The sequence below is a fragment of the Semicossyphus pulcher genome, unplaced genomic scaffold, assembly GCF_022749685.1.
Source record: "Semicossyphus pulcher isolate SPU_LCO1_2020_fin unplaced genomic scaffold, fSemPul1.0.p SCAF_18, whole genome shotgun sequence".
Taxonomy (NCBI): Eukaryota; Metazoa; Chordata; class Actinopteri; order Labriformes; family Labridae; genus Semicossyphus; species Semicossyphus pulcher.
In genome coordinates, this window is record NW_027211691.1 from 19,363,068 (window position 1) to 19,380,999 (window position 17,932).

At 43.4% G+C, this 17,932-nt stretch overlaps 1 protein-coding gene across 1 annotated transcript in view; it reads right to left on the minus strand.

The window, feature by feature from the left end:
• Positions 1–17,932, minus strand: part of tmem108 (transmembrane protein 108) — a 51,429-nt gene that overhangs the window by 15,652 nt on the left and 17,845 nt on the right. The window contains exon 2 of the mRNA XM_069667919.1: positions 5,544–5,627. Coding sequence (XP_069524020.1) covers positions 5,544–5,583 — 40 coding nt within the window. The 5' untranslated portion in view covers positions 5,584–5,627. The remainder of the gene's footprint in view (positions 1–5,543; positions 5,628–17,932) is intronic.

The following is a 17,932-nucleotide window of genomic DNA, read 5'->3' on the forward strand; positions in this document are numbered from 1 at the left end:
CCTCTGTGGGATTCCCCTCAAATCCCTCGGGGCAAATGGAGAAGGCTTTATCTCCAGTGTTCATCAGAATACCAATGAGCCTCTATCACATCCTACCAGCTCACACGCACCACGCCACAGCTCCGCTATCTAGCACAAAATGAATTCATATCTGACTTTTCAGGATAAAGGCTGACAGACCTGAATCAGAGTAATCATAAGCTTTAAATGGGGAGTTTTTGTTAAAGGTAGTCTGAGCCTTTAATTCAAAGCTTGACGTGCCGTCAGAGCGAGCCACAGAAGCAGATCAGATCCATCGGCTTCAGGCGGACAGAACCCTTTCTCGGCAGGGCGACTGGAGAGCTGTCTGACTAACTGCTGCTCAGATCGGATTATCACGCCTGGACAGAGCGCTATCGGCCCTCACCGAATTCAATGGACCCACTGCACTCGTCGAACTCATACCAGGACCAACAGCAGTACGACTACAATGCTATTGTGAACACCTTTACCTGTATACATTATCACCAACAAACCTACCATTAATACAACCAATAGTTCTTCTACAGCACAATGCTTAATACTACCTGCACCAGCAGCAACTACTCTGGAGGTCCAAGTGCTACCTTTACTGTTATCACAAAGACCACTGCTGGAACTGCCATAAAATCTCTACTACTACATCTGCTGCTACAATTACTTCTTCTACTACTAGTGCAACTGTTGCAACTGCAAGTTCAACTGCTAACACCACTGCGACTACTTCCATAAATATCTCCACGACTACTATAAGAAGCAGTAAAACATATTGCTACAACTGGGCTGCACAGCACTGCAGTGGTTAGCGCTGTCCCCTCACAGCTAGAAGATTCCTGGTTGAAATCCCAGGTCAGACGTAGAGGGCCTTTCAGCCTGTGGGTTTCCTTCCTCCCACAGTCCAAAGACATGCTTGCTAGGTTCATCGGTGACTCTAAAATTGCCTGTAGGTGTGAGTGTGAGCGTGAAAGTTTGTCTGTCTCTATGTGTCAGCCCTGTGATTGACTGGCATTCAGTCCAGGGTGTACCCCGGCTCTCGCCTAATGGCGGCTGAGATAGTCTCCAGCCCCCCCACAACCCTGAACAGGATAAGCGGTGTAGATGATGGATTGATGGATGGATGGATCACTACTTCTAATACAAATCTATTGCTTCCAACCCTTCTACCGCTATGCCGCTACTGCTATTGCTAAGAACAATGCTACTACTGATACTACTACTACTACCATTAGAGCTACTATCACTCAATTATAAGTCAAACTGCTAACACTTCTACCTCTACTACCAAGGCTTCAATCACTATATTCTGTGTTCTTGTCTTGATTTAGTCTTGTTTAGTTCTGTAATTCATTTCTGTTTCATTGTTTAGAGATATTCCTCCTGTAGTTCTAATGTCACAGTCCTGAGTTTGATTTTTAGTGTTTCCTGTTTTATTTTGTAGTGCCCCATGTATGTCTTGTCCTGTGATATCCACTTCCTGCCTTTGTGTGTTTCCCGCTTGTTTGATTGTGTGCCTTGCCCTCATTGTGTTAATTAGTCTCACCTGTCCCTGATTACCCTGTGTGTATTTAGTCTCTGTGTTCCTACCCTTCTGTGCCAGATCTTTTGAGTCGATGTCCGTGACTATCCAGTATCCTTGTTGCTCATGTTTCCTGTGTGGATTTTCATCTCGGCTTTTTGTGTTTCTCCCTCGTTTTTGGATTCCTGGATTCTTACCAAGTAAGCCTTTTGTTCTTGCCCCTTGTTTTATTTAAATATATATCTAAGTCACCTTCTTGTTTCTACTGAAACCGTGACAACTACCACTTCATACTCTTAGAAGTTAAAATCCTGTTTTAAAAATGTAACTTAAGAAATAGTACAAATGTACACGCATCAAAGTGTGCTCACTTTGCAGAATTAACCGCTTCAAAATAATGTAAATTATATTATTTGACTATAAGACATGATTCACAAATGTTGCAGCTGCAAAGCTAGGAAGAATTTCACCACTACTTCTTTGCATAGTTTGCAGTAATCTATAATTATACATTTTATTAGTTGATTTAATTTTGTTTTAATAATCTTAATCTGCAAAGTAAGTAGGAACTAAAGCTGTCAATTCAATAAAGAGAAGCACAGCTTGAGCCCCGTGTAATGAATGTGTAGACACTCGTCTTACTATTACAACTGTCATCCTCCTCTCACTCCTGTCACTGTTACTTTATTGTTACTGAAGTGATAAAAGGCGGACGTGTCATTCTAATTCCATATTTGTGCCTAGTTTGTAAGAGCGGTACATTTAAATGATGACATCTGTTGTCATGAACAGTTCAGTTAAAAAAGATACATGCTGAGTCACGCTTTTCTTCCTTTCCACCCTGTCACGCTTTTCAATTACATGTCTCATCATGTAACAGTCCTTTAATGACTAACTCATAAAAGACAGGTCTTCCTGGAAGCCATCCTGATGTAGAGATGTATGCATATCTTGGGCGTATAAATAGAGTGTTAACTTCACAGTAGCACAAACAGACAAATTCCTTTGGTTGTCCCTGGGTGTGTTCGTCTGTCATTCTGCGCAGAGTGTCTGTCCCGTGGGCTGGAAACAGACAGATAGGGCACATCCTGTGGCCCTCTGGAACCATCCTGGTGGAGAGGGACTGACGAGGCGGAGTGGTGGCGAGGCAGAGCGGGGAGGGAGCTGCAGATGTGAGCCTCGTGATAAGAGGGAAAGCTTTCGAAACAGGATAATGGCTTCCTGTTTGAATGCGCCGCAAATTGTTTGTCAGGTTACAGCGGCTTTGAACAGAGACGTGTTTATCGGAGGATCGGGCCGAGGGAGAATGCGAAAACAGGAACAACAAAAGGGTTCTTGTGCTGTTTACTGGGATAATGATTTAGCTACTGTGACAGCGGCAAAAGACCTAACAGGAAGGAGAAACGTTAAACAGGAAGTTGTCTGAACTGCAGGGCTGCAGTTATACAACTCCACTTACATCACAGACACTGCCAGTTTCTTCCACATTTTCTCTGTTATTTGTGGCTTTAACAAGTCCACAAACTGTCGCAAGGAACAATTTAATCATACAAGACAAGACCAAATTGGATTGGGAAGATTACTCAAGCTTTGTTTCACCATTTGTACTACACTTCACACTAACAGGCCTTTCAAGTTATCTATTTCTTAAAGGAGCTGACTTCTAAACACAATTTGCACAAATTGCCTTATTTGTCAGGCTTTGCTTTGAAGACCGAGCTGCCAGACAAAACCTAATTTGCTCGAAACAAGTAAGTTCCTCCCATTGATTCAGGTGTGTTATGTCATCATAACAGGCTTGCATAAGTACATAGGGAGCTCTGGTAGAAAAGGGAGAAGGCAGAAGAACAGAAAGCTGCACAGAGGGTGACTCGAGGCAAAGAGAGAAACTTTTCCGGCTCAGACACTTGTTATCGTGCAAGATTTTCCACATAATTTCTCTTCTGTCTGCAGCATCTCTTGTGTTGCCTCTGGCCTAAGGGTGCAGAGGCACATCTGTCTCCTGCAGGCTCGACCAGAGAGTGAAATGAGAAATGTCTCTGAAAGGCACAGATATTTCAGGCAACTCCAGTGGAAGCGTTATAAGCCAGAGGAAGACAGACATCAAGTGGAACTTCAACTGAATGAAACGCACTTATGAGCGCCATGCTTTCAAAGACAACCTGGACACAACAACAAAAACAGAGGCTCAAATATTGTCTCATTATGAACTCTCGCTAAGCTAGTCCGCACTCTCCTCCCACTCTGGATTAAGCCGCTGCAGTGTGACCTCCCTCCACCTCTGCTGCAGCTTAAAGCACTTCCCTCAGAGCGGTCCAGTCCAAGTTTATCACTTCTGAGGGATTGAGGCAGATTTGTCCGCAGACAGCCTTTTTTTGGCTCCGCTGCCCTGAGGTGGAGCTTGGGAGTGCATACAAGATTTCATCAGCCTGTTTAGCTAACCGTCCAGGAGCCTGGTGGGTCCCAGTCTGACCCCCTCATGATCCATATTTATGTGACATTCTGTGCTGGTAGCCTGCCAGAGCTTCCGACATCCACTCCCAGAGCCTTGATCCTGTCCTCTGAATTTAAAGCAGCACAGACTTCAACTGTGACAGCAACTTATAAGGGATAAAGCACTGTATTTACAGTATCTTTATACTACAGTATTCTTTTTATTCACATATGATAGGCTACTAATAGGATACAGCAAGACTTGTCGTTAGAAAAAGCATCATTAATGGATTAGTTTTGGAAATATGTAATTCCATTCTTACTGGAAGTTAGAAAATAATCTGTCAGTAGACGGTTAGCTTAGCCTAGCTACCTGCTAACACCTTTAATGTTCTAGTTACCATTCATATGTTTTATTCAAACCAAAAGTCAACATGTAACCACTAGTAATAGTTTTAACCAAGTAATGTGTTATTACTGCACTTTAAAGGTGCTAGCAGGCAGAGTTTTCTGCTAGGCTAGCTAGCTAATTTTCCCAGGCTACCAGTCTATAGCTGTGTCCCAATCCTTCGTATCCCACGATTCATTGCGCGCCAATTCAAATGAAATGGCAGACTATGCAGCCGAGGAATATACTTTAAAATGTTAGTTTTTGGTTTCAACTCAAATACCTAGCGTTACGCATGTTTAAGAAAATGAAAGTGCCCTTGAAACAAATTATCTTTAAAGTAATAGGTCAACTTACTCGACGTTAGTTATGCTAGCTAGTTAGCCCGCTAGCTACCTGTTGCTAGGCGACAGGAGCGGCATTTGGTGACGCAAGGTTAAGGGCGGGAACAGCTGGTGATGCAAACAGGAAATACTCCGTAGACCAGACCGTCTCATTTCACTTCGGCTTTAACGATCTACGCAGGCTATGAACGGATCATACTCTGTAGACCGCCTCCTTCGAAGGCCGCAGCCCCGGGATCGGGCCACAGCGTACGTGATAAGCTATGCTAACAACGTGCGGCTTTAGCTTCATATTTGACAAACAGATATAAGAGTGGTATTGATCCTCTCATCCTACACCCTGCAAGAAAGCAAACAAGCTTTTATGTCAAACTCCCATATATCCTGACATTTAATAATTATAGAGAAATGCCTGGAAAACAGAAAGTGGATTGCTCACATCAGCTGCATTGTCTTTCAAAGTAATTCAACCTAAATCGATATGTTGCTTTATAGTCAATGCAGACATCTCTGGGAGTAATCAACCACCTTCAATTGGCTGATATAAAATAGTTAAAAACAGACTAATCATTCGCATCTCTACCATGAATCTCATAAGTCGTGAACACTAAGCAACCGCACACCGAACCATGGCTGTATGATGTCCTTCTTGGTTCCTAGAGTGTTGAAAACGTTTAATGTTTTCCCATATAATTTATGTTTTTGTTATATCAATAAAAAATGTGTATTCTATGTTTCTACAGCCTATTTGTAAGATAGTTTCCGGACTTTTCCATTGACCCATGGCATTCTGGGTCCCTGGTTGAACACCCAGGAGACCCTGTTGATGCCCGAGTCTACTCACTCAGCAGCTGGCAGCGCAGGACCTGCAGGCTTGTCTTCATGGTATCATGTGGTCCGGCTCCTCCTCCACAGTGCTCATGGTTCTCTGTTAAAGAGAGAGAGAGAGAGAGAAACTCAGCACTCAGGTATCCAAATTATCAGTATGATACACTGTGATTAATGTTTGGCAGTTTAAGAAGAGTGGAGACAGAAAAGGAAGAAGGGATTTCCAACATGATTTTGCGGCTTAACCTTGACAGTTTAATCCTTGTAATGACTCCCAGACAACTGCTACCTCTCACAGCAGATAACATGAATTATATCTCACTAACATTTCAAAATAAAGGCTCAAACGGGACTGCAGTGGTGGTCAGCCTCAACTGCCGGGCTTCAAATCAGCACTGGCATCCTGCAGGCTGTCCTGGTCAGTAAAACCAATTACGGAGCATTAAACATTGACCAGTGGGCCTTGTTCTGGGACAGCCACTGTGTGTGTGTCAGCGAGACAAGAACCCAAGGGTGCTCTTAAGGCGAATGACTAACTGATGGCCTTCTGTTCAATGAAAGGCCACACACACATCTCCTTTCACCCCCAGAGGAGGTGTGTGTATGTCTGTGCAGACTTTTGCCTCTCTTTGTGGAAATGCCCTTGGGCAACACATGTACCCCCACACCACTCACACCCATACACTCAAAACAAACAGACACCTACTTCTAAAGAGGTGTATTAGAACATATACACACACCTAAGCACCCTTCACCCCACCTGCATGAATAATCTGTCGTGAGTGTGACATGTGAAATTGGATTTGCGCCCCCCAGGACGAGGGGTCTGGTTTCAGGCAACCTGTGTTCCTGTGAGAGATGTGTGAGATAGGAGGGACAGACAACAAAAGCACAGGGTAGTAGGGTACTGATCCTTTCACAAGGCGTTAGTTCTCATAAATGCAGCCTCGCTCTGGAGACTAATAGGAGGAAATGCACAACATCTGAGTCATCCTTGTTATTCTGGTGCCTTTGTGGCAACCTATTAATGCCTGTAAGCTATTGGGAGCCATAAATCTGATCTATGAAAGCCTAGAATATGTGATAAATTATGTTATATTTGCTTCTACCAGTTTAGTTCAGTTTCTATCTATCTATCTATCTATCGTTGAAAGGTGCTGTACAAAGCAAACAGATGTACAAGCACAACTTCAGCTAACGTAACAGGAGTCGTTGGTGTTTGTCTGTCTGTCTTTTCCAGAATGTTCTGCTAACATTACACTTGCTAACAAAAAGGCAGCTAAAAACTAAAGGATCAACATGTGTGTTTTAGTTGTTTTTTTTCAAGGGAACATCAAAAGTAGCTACCCACTTACCTTAACAAACCTAGCAGGCTAATGTTAGCCGTCTAGCTAGTGAGCTAACAATGACTAATGTCTAACTGCACCCCACAAAAAACACGTCAGGAGATATTAAATGTACATTAAGCACAGGGGTCAGTTATAGCTGAGCACACACAAACAGTTGGGTAAAAATGTTTAATATTTAATTTGAAAATGTTAGAATATTGGCGTAACTGACGTAACCTAGCTTAACATCCATTCAGCTACATGACTGCTTTTTTTGTTAGCATGGATAATCAAGTTTTGCTAGCTCTGTTAGCTTAACTGTTTGCCAAAATAAGGCAAGATTTGAGGGCATTTCTAACTCATATACAAAGGCTTTGAAGTATTTTTAAGGTTACTTTTTTATGATTTTCTATATTTAATGGAGTTTTTGTCCCCTAACAAGAGGAAATAAATAGCTAAACTAATGGACACCGAATTGCATCAAAAACCAAATAGAACCACTTATCTATATCCCCCCCTTTGGCTTGATCCTCATTTTACATAGAAAATGAATAAAATGAATAAAAACAATATTGTAGAATAAAAAAATAAGCAAATAAATTGGCTATCAAGGCACACTTAGCCTACAGATGACAAATGCACTATATTGCTGTTGTTCCAACTGTTTAGAAAATGAAAACAGAGACACTCGCTGCTTCACCGCTCTTAACTCACAGCTTTGACTATAATGGCATGGGCTCAGCCATAATATAGTGCGAGTAATTGCAAAAGAGATGAGGCTGCAAGAATACACTAGTAGCAGGAGCAGAAAATGAGTTTTTCCACAGCTTCACATCTAAAGAAATAGCAGCAACCATCCCAAACCTCTCCTCATATCCACTCATAGCAAAGGCACAATGCTGCAAAGATTGCAACGTACCATTGCAACGCTTCTTCTTCCCCAGGTTTAATTTTTTAGGGTCACGTTTCTGGCCTAATGAGCTCCATGGCAGGTTGCGAAAAGAGCAGCTGAGCCTCTCCACGGTGATTACACCTCATCAGCGCTGCCAGGCCAGCGCAGGCTCATAGACACGCTTTTTAATTTGCAGGGCACGAGGGGTGATACTTGGGGAAGGTGGGTGGGTGAGAGAGGAGATAGTCACAGGGAGTGTTTCATTTATACGTGTTATCACAGAGCGGAGCAAGATTTTTGTTGCGAAAGGAGGACAAGAGCAGGGACAAAAGACAGGCTGCGCAGGCCTCCTGCAGGGGGTGTGCAGGTAGAAGATAATGCAGGATGACAGTCAGGGTCGCGGCACTGCCAGAACCTGAGGCAGGATGGGAGTTTCGCTGGCAGCTGCTGACAGTTTTGTTGCTGCTACGCTAAGCACTCAGACGCAAACACAGAAATCTGGATACAATTCCACTAGTTTGGACTTGTTTGCTGTTGGAAGGCTGGTGAGGGATCATGACCTTGTTGCTACACAAGGGATTCCTACTGTTTGAAAGTCTGTCAATTTACATAAGAGATGCCACCACATTAAAAATCAAGCCCTCCATTCATTGCAATAAATCCAACATCAAAAAAATAAGCATGGCTCAACTTTTATTACAACCACATTTGATTTCTTCCAACAAACGCTATTTGTTGGCGAATCAAATATGCATAGGAGCCCATTCTTGTTAGAGAACTTTATAAGGGATGTGGCATGGATGACTTTCTGTTGTATACAAACCTTTAGTCATACTTTTATCAGCCTTTCTGCAGGGTTTTGGCTTCAAATAAAAACTGAAACCACACTTTCAGGATCATATTTTATTGTGAAATGTGTAAGAACATGCTTCAACCAATAGAGCCCCTCTTGTAGTGCTGTTTTCAGCCTGGAGAAACATGGAGTTAGGAACTTCGTGAACAGCAAGTTCTCGTGCAGGTATAGAGTTTCTTGCTGGTAGGTCAAAAGAAGGAGTGAATAGCTACTAACACTGTTAGCATTGAAAAAGACTGCAGTGAAAGAATATAGACCAACATTTTAAATCAATTTCGCCTCAAGCTCCAAAACCAGAAAAAAAAGAAAATACTGGCTTCAGCAATTAATGAAGTATTCAGAGATGCTTTAAAGCTACACAGCTTTTCTTCTCATCCATAGACTCAGATTAGCACTTTGCAAGTAGCAGCCTAGCTTCTTGCTGGAGAGAGGGAAAAAAAAAATTGCATGGCAACTGACATGCACACAGACGGCAGCTATAACCATGGCAACCCTAATAGTACATTATATTCAAATTCATTCACAAGGACATATTGGGCCTCAAACAGAATTTTGAAAATAGAAAAAAGGAGGAGATTTGGAATAACAGAAATTCTCCGTCATCACAGACGTAGCATTGTCTCGTGCTCTGCAGGTTTGGGCTTTGCGATCCTGCTGACAGGTCCTGCTCCCTGAAGGTCCCAGTCTGCGGGCCCTGAATAGTGTGTCTACAGGGGCCGCAGACTTGAGGCAAAAGCCAAGGTCACCCAACGTCACAATGAAATAAGCCTGTCACTCCATCATTCTGTGGCCCCCAGCCGCAGGGGAAACAATGCTTTTAATTTTGGACTTCCCTGTATTCTGCGGTTATGTATAGGAGCTGTGGCAGTAAGCTGGCTGCTCGCCCAAAGTGGCTGCAGCCTGGGAGCCTTTCCATAACGACAGAGAAGGAGAAGGAGGAGGAGGAGGGAAGGAAAGTGTGGGAGTCGACTACGACGGTGTGAACTACAGTGTTTTGCTCTCACAGTCAACTGATAAACGGAGCTCCTATCACAACTGCTCTAACTGGTGCTTTCCTTCACCAGTTTCGAAGCCACGCTCTCACGCTTTGGTTTATCTGTCTATTAGGAACCGGAGAAAGCTCTCTGGCTGCTTCTGTCTGAGGAAAAAGGCACAGAATAAAGAGAGGTGAAGTGTGAAGGCTGTGGCTTTGAAGTCATCTGACACAGTGGCGGACTCAGACTCAGGAAAAAGAAGGCACAAGAGCACAGACAGTCGTAATGCATTTATAGTGAAACAGTGGTGAAACCTTGCTAAAGATTAAAAGAGTTATTTTAATTCTGTGAATTAAAGTTTAATTACTACGCCTCAAATAAAATCACACAGGAAACTATTTAACCATTTAGAATTAAGTAGCTCCCTGGCATATAGGGCAGCCTATACGGCATCATGTTCCTGCAATGGAAGAGAACCCAGCGAGTATTGCACCAAAGCATGTATTAGACCTGCCGATGGACTAAAAGATACTGTGTAAGTAGGGATGCACGATATTGGATTTTTTGCCGATATCCAATATGCCGATATTTTACAACTCATTTAGCCGATTACCGATACCGATACCGATACCGATATTTTTTTCCCGCACACCTAATTGCAGAGATCATCAACTCTCTTCTGTATTGGAATTAACGTACAGTATAATGGTGATACTCTTATCACATTTGCTACAACGGTCGGGGTGACGGGTCTTGAGATGGTTAATCAAGTTTGTAGTGTTGAAAGACTTTGCCTTGGCTCCTCCTCGCATCACCGAAGCTGAGCAGTCATTGCAAATAGCAGTTTTGCTCTCTATTTCGGACACTTTGAAAAACTTCCACACCACGGACATTTTGGCTTCTAACTCTTTCATGCTGCAGGTAGACACACGTGACGTCATCACGCTGCGCCGCGCAGGTCTTCTTCGCGCCAAAGTCGGGCATTTAATCAAGTATGCAGCAGCCCATTATTTTATCGGTTAATTATATCGGCGGATATCGGCGTGTTGGCCGATAACGTGCCGATAATATCGTGCCTCCCTATGTGTAAGTGACATGTATTGCCCATAGACTGTATATAAGCCTGTATAAGTGCCTTAGCTGCAATTTTTCTACTGGCCTGCAGGGGGAGCATCCACTAGTCGCAAAAAGAAGTCAGATAGTTTGGACCCAGTGTAGAAAACTACCCTATTCCTCTGTTTATTTATGACCTCATGAAAAAATGTTCCCAATGAGTTAATTGTTGCGATGGCTTGCTTTTTTAGGGCGGGGCTACCTGTAATTGACAAGTCAGACAGTGACCTCTAAACCAGGATAGAGACGCTGCAATACGCATCCCCCTGTAGTCTAAATATGGTCACTTCCTGCTCGTAAAAACCAAGATGGCGACGGCCAAATAGCTTCAAAATGGTATTAAAGAAAAACAATAGTTTACATCAAGGTGGCTACGTCCACTTCTTATATACAGTCTATGATTTTGCCTAGCTTGGGCGTTGAGAGTAAGGTATGTTTAAAGGTGCAGTTCCAGCAGGGGGCAATAATGAGGGGAACGAAGGAGAACGTAGTATAAAATGTGGCAAAGCCTACATAGTGAGGCGGGCAGGGGACTATCATGCAGAATATTAATTTGAAACTAATAGTTAACGTTCAACAAAACCGTGATATTTTTCTAAACCTAACCAGACTGTGACTGTCACTTTAAATAATTCTCAATAAGCATGGCAAAAACACTCCACAAACTCCCCACAGGCTGGATGGATACATGCGGTTAATTACACTGATGTGCAAAGACCTAGACCTGCAACTGAAACGAACACTTCCTGCCTTTCTGCCTAAATGAGGTTGAATTCTTTGAAAGTTGTTAATTAAAACTGAACAGTGGATCTGTGCTCCATCATATAAAACTGTGGTTACATCAGTGCTGAATTCATGGCATCAAAGCCCAGGCTCGATCTGTAATCTCAGAGTGTTTATCTCCATTTCAACTTGTGAGAAAGCAACTTCCCTCAGCCCAGCCCTTCCTCAGCGCCTCGGGAGACGTGCCCACGCAGAGGGTGTCCATTTTTTCCTTTGATGCTGTTTTGCCCTTTGATGGAAAAACAGCAAACAGTCTGTGATATGGCTGTGGCTCTGTCAGTGTTGTTCTGGCGTTCATGTTGATGAGGCCTGGCAGAGATTTAGGCTGTAATCCAGGAGCGCAGCTTTACCTCCGAGGGGTGTAAACGCCATCTTGGTGACCTTGCAAAACGAGCAAACTGCCTGGCACCAATCATGTAAGACTCAGGCTTACTGTGCAAAGGAGAAGCTGATTACTGATTACAGATACGAACAATTCTGTTATGAAACCATTTTTCATCAGTGGGAGGGAACAAAAACAGAGCCAGTGACTCAGGCACAAGAGAGACTCTGCTCTGGGCTTTGATAACTTGATTATCCAGCCAGGATACACACAACAACTGAATGATTACGAGCATTGATTCGATGCAACAACAGGCCGGAATTAAATGCAAGCAGCAAGACTACAAAGCAGGAGTGGGTTTCCGGGGAGCTTTCTACTCCTAAAGGCGGCCATATTTGCTGAGTCACGGTGGTGAGCTGTGTGTGTGCGCTGCCACTGTCAGCTGAGGCCCTGGATGCTAAACCCGGCAGGATGAGATGCTGGATGTGCAGGTTATCAATCAGAGCCATCGCTCCCCTTCAGGTCCTGCCCGCTGAACAGCAACACACCAGCCATTAAAAGTACATTAGGATCCCAGCATGCCGTTCACTCTGACTGTAGCGCCGGAGGAAACGCATCACCTGTCAGTACTGTACTTTACCTGGTTACATAAACATGCAGAAACATGTGGAAACACTCTTTGACTGTACATGCGCAACATCATATTCAAAGTATTGTTTCTTTAAACGAACACTTGGGAGTTAAAAAAAAACCTTCAAGCGTGCAGAACGCTTTCACTACTAAGGCCTGGCACACACTCAAAGATTTTTAAAACCTTGACACTTGTTGACAACGCGAGATAACCCACACATGACGACAAATAATGATAGATTTGTTTAGAGCGACGATATGACCAAAGCAGCACACCACACGCTAACATATTCCATTCATCAACAACTCTCAAATCTTGAGAGTACGATGGGCAGGAATTGGTGATGGTAACTTTTGCACTACTTGAACTGAAAATTCACAAAGGAAACAGCGCGAGTTGTGCTTCCTTCTTCAGTCAGCTTGCTACCCAATTGGCAGTCGTTGAGCGGTTCCCCCCACACAAAAGAAAAGTGATGTCAGGAAGTACTTTGACAAATGAGACGACAATAATGTGCTGTGCAAGATATGTGGCGTTAAACTTTTATAATTCTAGAAATACTACTTCGATGCTTAACCACATGCGCTTACAGCACCAGGAGAAGCCAGCGGAGACAAACAGCAGGCAGTCTCGCATCATTTGCTAGTCCTGTTAGCACTGTTGTTGTGATACCAGAGCGGAGAAGATTAGCCTGCTTAACAAAAATGGTGACTGGAGATATGCTCCCATGAAGTGTTGTAGAGGGAGAAGGCTTCTGTGAGCTGACAGCGTTTGTTTAACCAGAGTACAAGCCACCACTACGCCAGACATCATCATTAAGTTGAACGTGTTATTCACGGCTCATCAAGGGAAACTGCAGCTAAAACTGCCATAAATCAAGTAAACTTCATATTTATTTTAAAGTCGAGCTGAAACAGCATTTCGAGAGTATCTAGCTTCCGTATCGTGACATATTTCCGAGTGAAACAGGACGTGCAGGCGGGATTTGATTTGATCGTTGAGAAGTGGGCGTAGACAGACGTTCCCCACAGCGCAGTAGCTAGCTAACTGACCGAGCGTTCTTGGTGCTCTGCGGCTAAATGTTGCAGATTGATTGGTTGAAATTGTTTGGTGCTAACTTACGTAAGCACGCGTGAAATTTAGTTTTACCGGAAGAAAAAATGATCGAATTTTGACATAAGAATACGAAGAAATGGATTTTCTGTATTTTTTTTGGCCTATATTGTCAAATAGATGCACAATATTACCGGGGATGTGATCTAAAAGGATTAAAATGACATTTTTCATTTCGCCTTGACTTTAAATTGTAATGTATGACGAGGCTGTTGATTTAGAGTTACGTGTTAAGCAACACAGAACAGAAGCCCATACAGTCTGCTACCGCTGTGACGCTTGACTACGGAATGTTACAACAATGTTAATTGAAGGGTCTGTTGTTGGTTGTTCAATAAATGCATTTTAAATCGCACTTACTTTCTATTGTTGGCAATTTATTCACATTAATGTGAAAGTGTTAGATAGTAATGTTATCTTACAGGCATATAGCCTGCTATTTCTGGCCCGAGGGGTCCGTGTCCGACGTATGTTTTTTAAACAGTAAAAAAATATTGAGATTATGGAAATGCCCATCCCTACTTAAAACCATTAAAACATCTTTTTGGGACTTGGCTTAATTTTTTCAGAAGTGGGGAATCGAGCCCAAAATCGACCCGATTATCTTCTAGTGTGTAACGGACACATGGAGTCCTCGGGTCCAGAGGTGATATTTTAATACGCTCCCTAAAAGTTGACGTTGAAGTAGACTTTGATGCAGTATTGGTTGAAGAATCTTTTTTTTGATGTGGGTCACAGTTTAAATCTGGGGACTGTTCCCATTGTTCCCATTGATGACGGTTGATGGGATTAAAGATGGAGGGCACGTCACCTTACCACAGAAGGTGCCACCCCAGGAGTTGTAGAGATTATTGTAAGTCCACCTACAGGAGCAGCAACTCTTAAATCATATCTCATATCCACGCCTTCACTTTAGTCCATGGGTTACTTATTTTAAATGTCAGTACTGAGAAAGAAGGACAGTGTAGCATTAAAGATGAAGCACTTTCCCATTGTATGAAAGCTAGATAGAAATGCACATGAGCAGGGACATCTTTGAGTGTGTTAGTCACTATGTCATGACAAATATTAGTGGGGTTGTTTTCTTTGTTCCTTTCGCAAACTTCATCATCACTTGCCATTCATGCCAAAGCTCTGAAACTCCTACATCCCATCCACAATGAAGCATCGGACGGTAGCTCTCTGCAGCTTGAATGAATTTCAAACTCGTTCAGTGAAGAACTCCCACTCAGGAGGAGCAGTGCACCTGCGCTCAGGGGCAGCAGAGGAGGAGGTGAATAGCATCGCCGGCCTCTTCATTACTCACACACGCACTCACACACAGCCACGACCGATGACTAAAGCGATGCATCAGACGAATCGTGGCCAAAGCCCTTTCTGTGGGTGTGTGAACACATGTGAGACAGACTTGAGAGATAAATGGTCGCCAGCATGAATTCCTGCCCATTTGTACAGAGTCCCTTTACAAAAGAGAGTCTTACAGTATGAGCTTCCTGTGCTCACACCTCACACCTAGAGTCTGTTTGTTTGGTCCCAATCGAAACCCAAGCTCTCACACCGACCTAAACGACCCGCACCGAGGGGACAAACGCTCCAGGGTTCGGTTCAATCGGACTAGGCTGGTGTGAACCCGCCCTTATATGTGTAACATGTTCTGAAACAGGTCCAAGTCTAAGACAAGTCTTCTTAGAAAAAGTCTCAAGTGAAGCCTGAAGTCTGTTAGGGCTAGACGAGAAAACTTACCCAGTCCAAGTCCCAAGTGGTCAAGTTAAGTCTCTAGTGGTCAGGTCAAGTTCCAAATCTTTTTAGATTCAACCCAAATCTCAAGATTGAAGTCAAGTCTTTATTGTTCAAGTCAATCCTCACAGTAGTCAAGTCCTAGTCCTTATTTTAATAACATGAATAAGACTCTACTCCAAGTCTAAAAGTCAAGTCAAGTCTTGAGGGAGTCAAGTCGAAGCAGCACTGGTACTTTCTATGTTTTTTACCCTGCAAGAGAAGGTGTCAGACTGAGGCAGCCACACTGTATCACACCGGGTCATTAAAACCAAGGGAAGGCCAGACTGTCTGACACGTTCGGCAGGGGATTGAATCAGTGGAACAAAAAGGGAGACAGGTAACAAAGCCCCGGGGGAGAACCAGACTTGTTATATCACTAGAAAGAGGACACCACAGACTGAATATCAAGCAGTTGGAGTGATTGACGGAGGTGTGCTGTGAGCGGGTACGTTTGATTAGCGCTGAAGTCGGACCTGACAGGCCAAGAGCACAGAAGAGAAATATGTATCGGTGATGTCTCCCTTGTTTTTGTTTGACTTAAATTAAGACGGTACACTGTGATATTGTCAGACAAATCAAGAATTAATGCTAGAATCATCAAAGGTAGAGCTTTTTTTCCCAGTAACAGTTCAACAATCCATTATGGCAGATACAAATACGTCAATTAACCGAAGCATCACTTGACACATTTTTCAGAAAGCGAGTGGGCGATTATGGGAAAGCACAAAATCAACTAAAAAAAAAATAGAAGAAACAGTTTGAGAAAAAGGTGAGCACAGCAGATAAGTTAAATAAGAGCACTTCATCACAATGAACCTGACAACACAGATAGATAAGCTGTAAGACAATGTCCAACGCTGAATCCCATCTCATGGATTTCTCCTGTAAGGCCTCCCAAGTGGGTGATATTCGGCTTCTCTGTTATTGACACTGCACAGACGCCGTCACACCTGGAAACCTTGAGACCAGTAATACCTGCAAACTCTCTGCACAAGCTTATTCCTCCTCTCCTGAGAGAGTTCTTGAGCCAGGCCGTAAAAGAACAGACATTGGGATGCAGCTCAGCCTCGCCACTGTCTGAGTCGTAAATATCCCTGCCTCCCTGCTCACTCTCTCCCTCTTTCTTCTCTCTGTCCTTACGTGCCCCCTGACTCAGTGAGCGAGTGACTGCGAGCGGCTCGCCGGTGATGAAGAGTAACGTGAAACTACAGCTTGTCACGTCTCGCTACGCTTGTCACAACCGGTAACACAATCGAAGAATAACATCTCCGAAAAAAAAGGTGAAAGGGGGGGTTTAGCATGGCGGTCACACTCTCCACACTTACTGGATGCAAAGTGACACTTGCCAGAGTTATTCGGTTTGTGGTGCATCGGCCTGAACGGAAAGCAGACGCTCATGGAAATGCATCCTCGCTCTGGAAAAGGTCAAGTCAGAGTGAATCTACAGCATGTGCCCAATAGAAATAATCAAAATGTGGTGGTTTAAATCCTGAAACACCTCCATGAATATTAATATTTGATCACAGAAGAGGTCACATGACTGATGAAGGTGATATGATTACACAGAAAGGATCTAAATATAAGAGGGAGTATTACAATTCCTACATGTTTTTTTCCGGTTTGTAATTCTGCACTACATAAGTGAAATGAGATTCTGTGTGTACAAATAACTGCGTATAGCATTGTGCACCAAAAAGGAGAACAGAACGAGAGGAAGAAGAGGTCAAAGTTCAGTATGAATACTGCAAAAAACGATCTTTTACAAGGTGTCTGATCTTCTCCCTTTAAAATAAGTGAATAATTAAACTGCAAATGGAGCTAAGTTGCCAAATCTAGCTAAAAAAAAACCCTCTGAGCTAAATTTAGAGCAACCCTTTCTTTGCCCTTTTTGTCTCGCATCGAAAAACGCCCGAGGTAAAAACATCTGATCAAAGCCCCATCGTCGCGTCTGTCTCACAGCCTGGTCTCGAGACCGTTACATCTCACGGTGCGGCTGGAAGCTGTCAGGGCCGACAGACGGATTGATATGTAAAGTCTGCCTCTCCAGCTCGGCCACATTGATTATTGGAGCAGCTCCGCTCGATGCGGCCACACTAACGGCTAACAAGCACATAATCCTCCGCGTAATAGCTGTCAACGATGTGAATCTACACCTGGAAAACATGAAGATGAAGTATTTGACCTCATCAATCCAAGATTATATCACTGCCTCTGTAGCGTCTCCTTCTTTACCTGACTTCTAAAGCATTCATTTTCCTTTAAGAAGATCATTTTCAGGATTGATTAAGACTCAAGAAATGTGGTTTTGACTTTAGCTCTTGATTTAGCTTCCAAGAGGCTGAGACGACCGGTTTGTTGAGTATCTATTCGTTAATCTTTCATAGCTCTGCGCACTTCAGGCATGGATTCTTGGATGATAGACTAACTTTGCATAAGAGCACAGTTTTCTGACTCCCTAAAGCCGGGATTCGTCAGAAGATGAAGCTGTTAGCGCTCAGTAAAGTGATCTCCAACAGCGGTTCTAACACGGGGATTGATGTTGTAGGAAAGCCTTGAGCTGCAGGGTCTTTCTTCTCCTCCATCTCCCCTCTCTCTCTCTTTGCTCCCTACTTCTTTAATG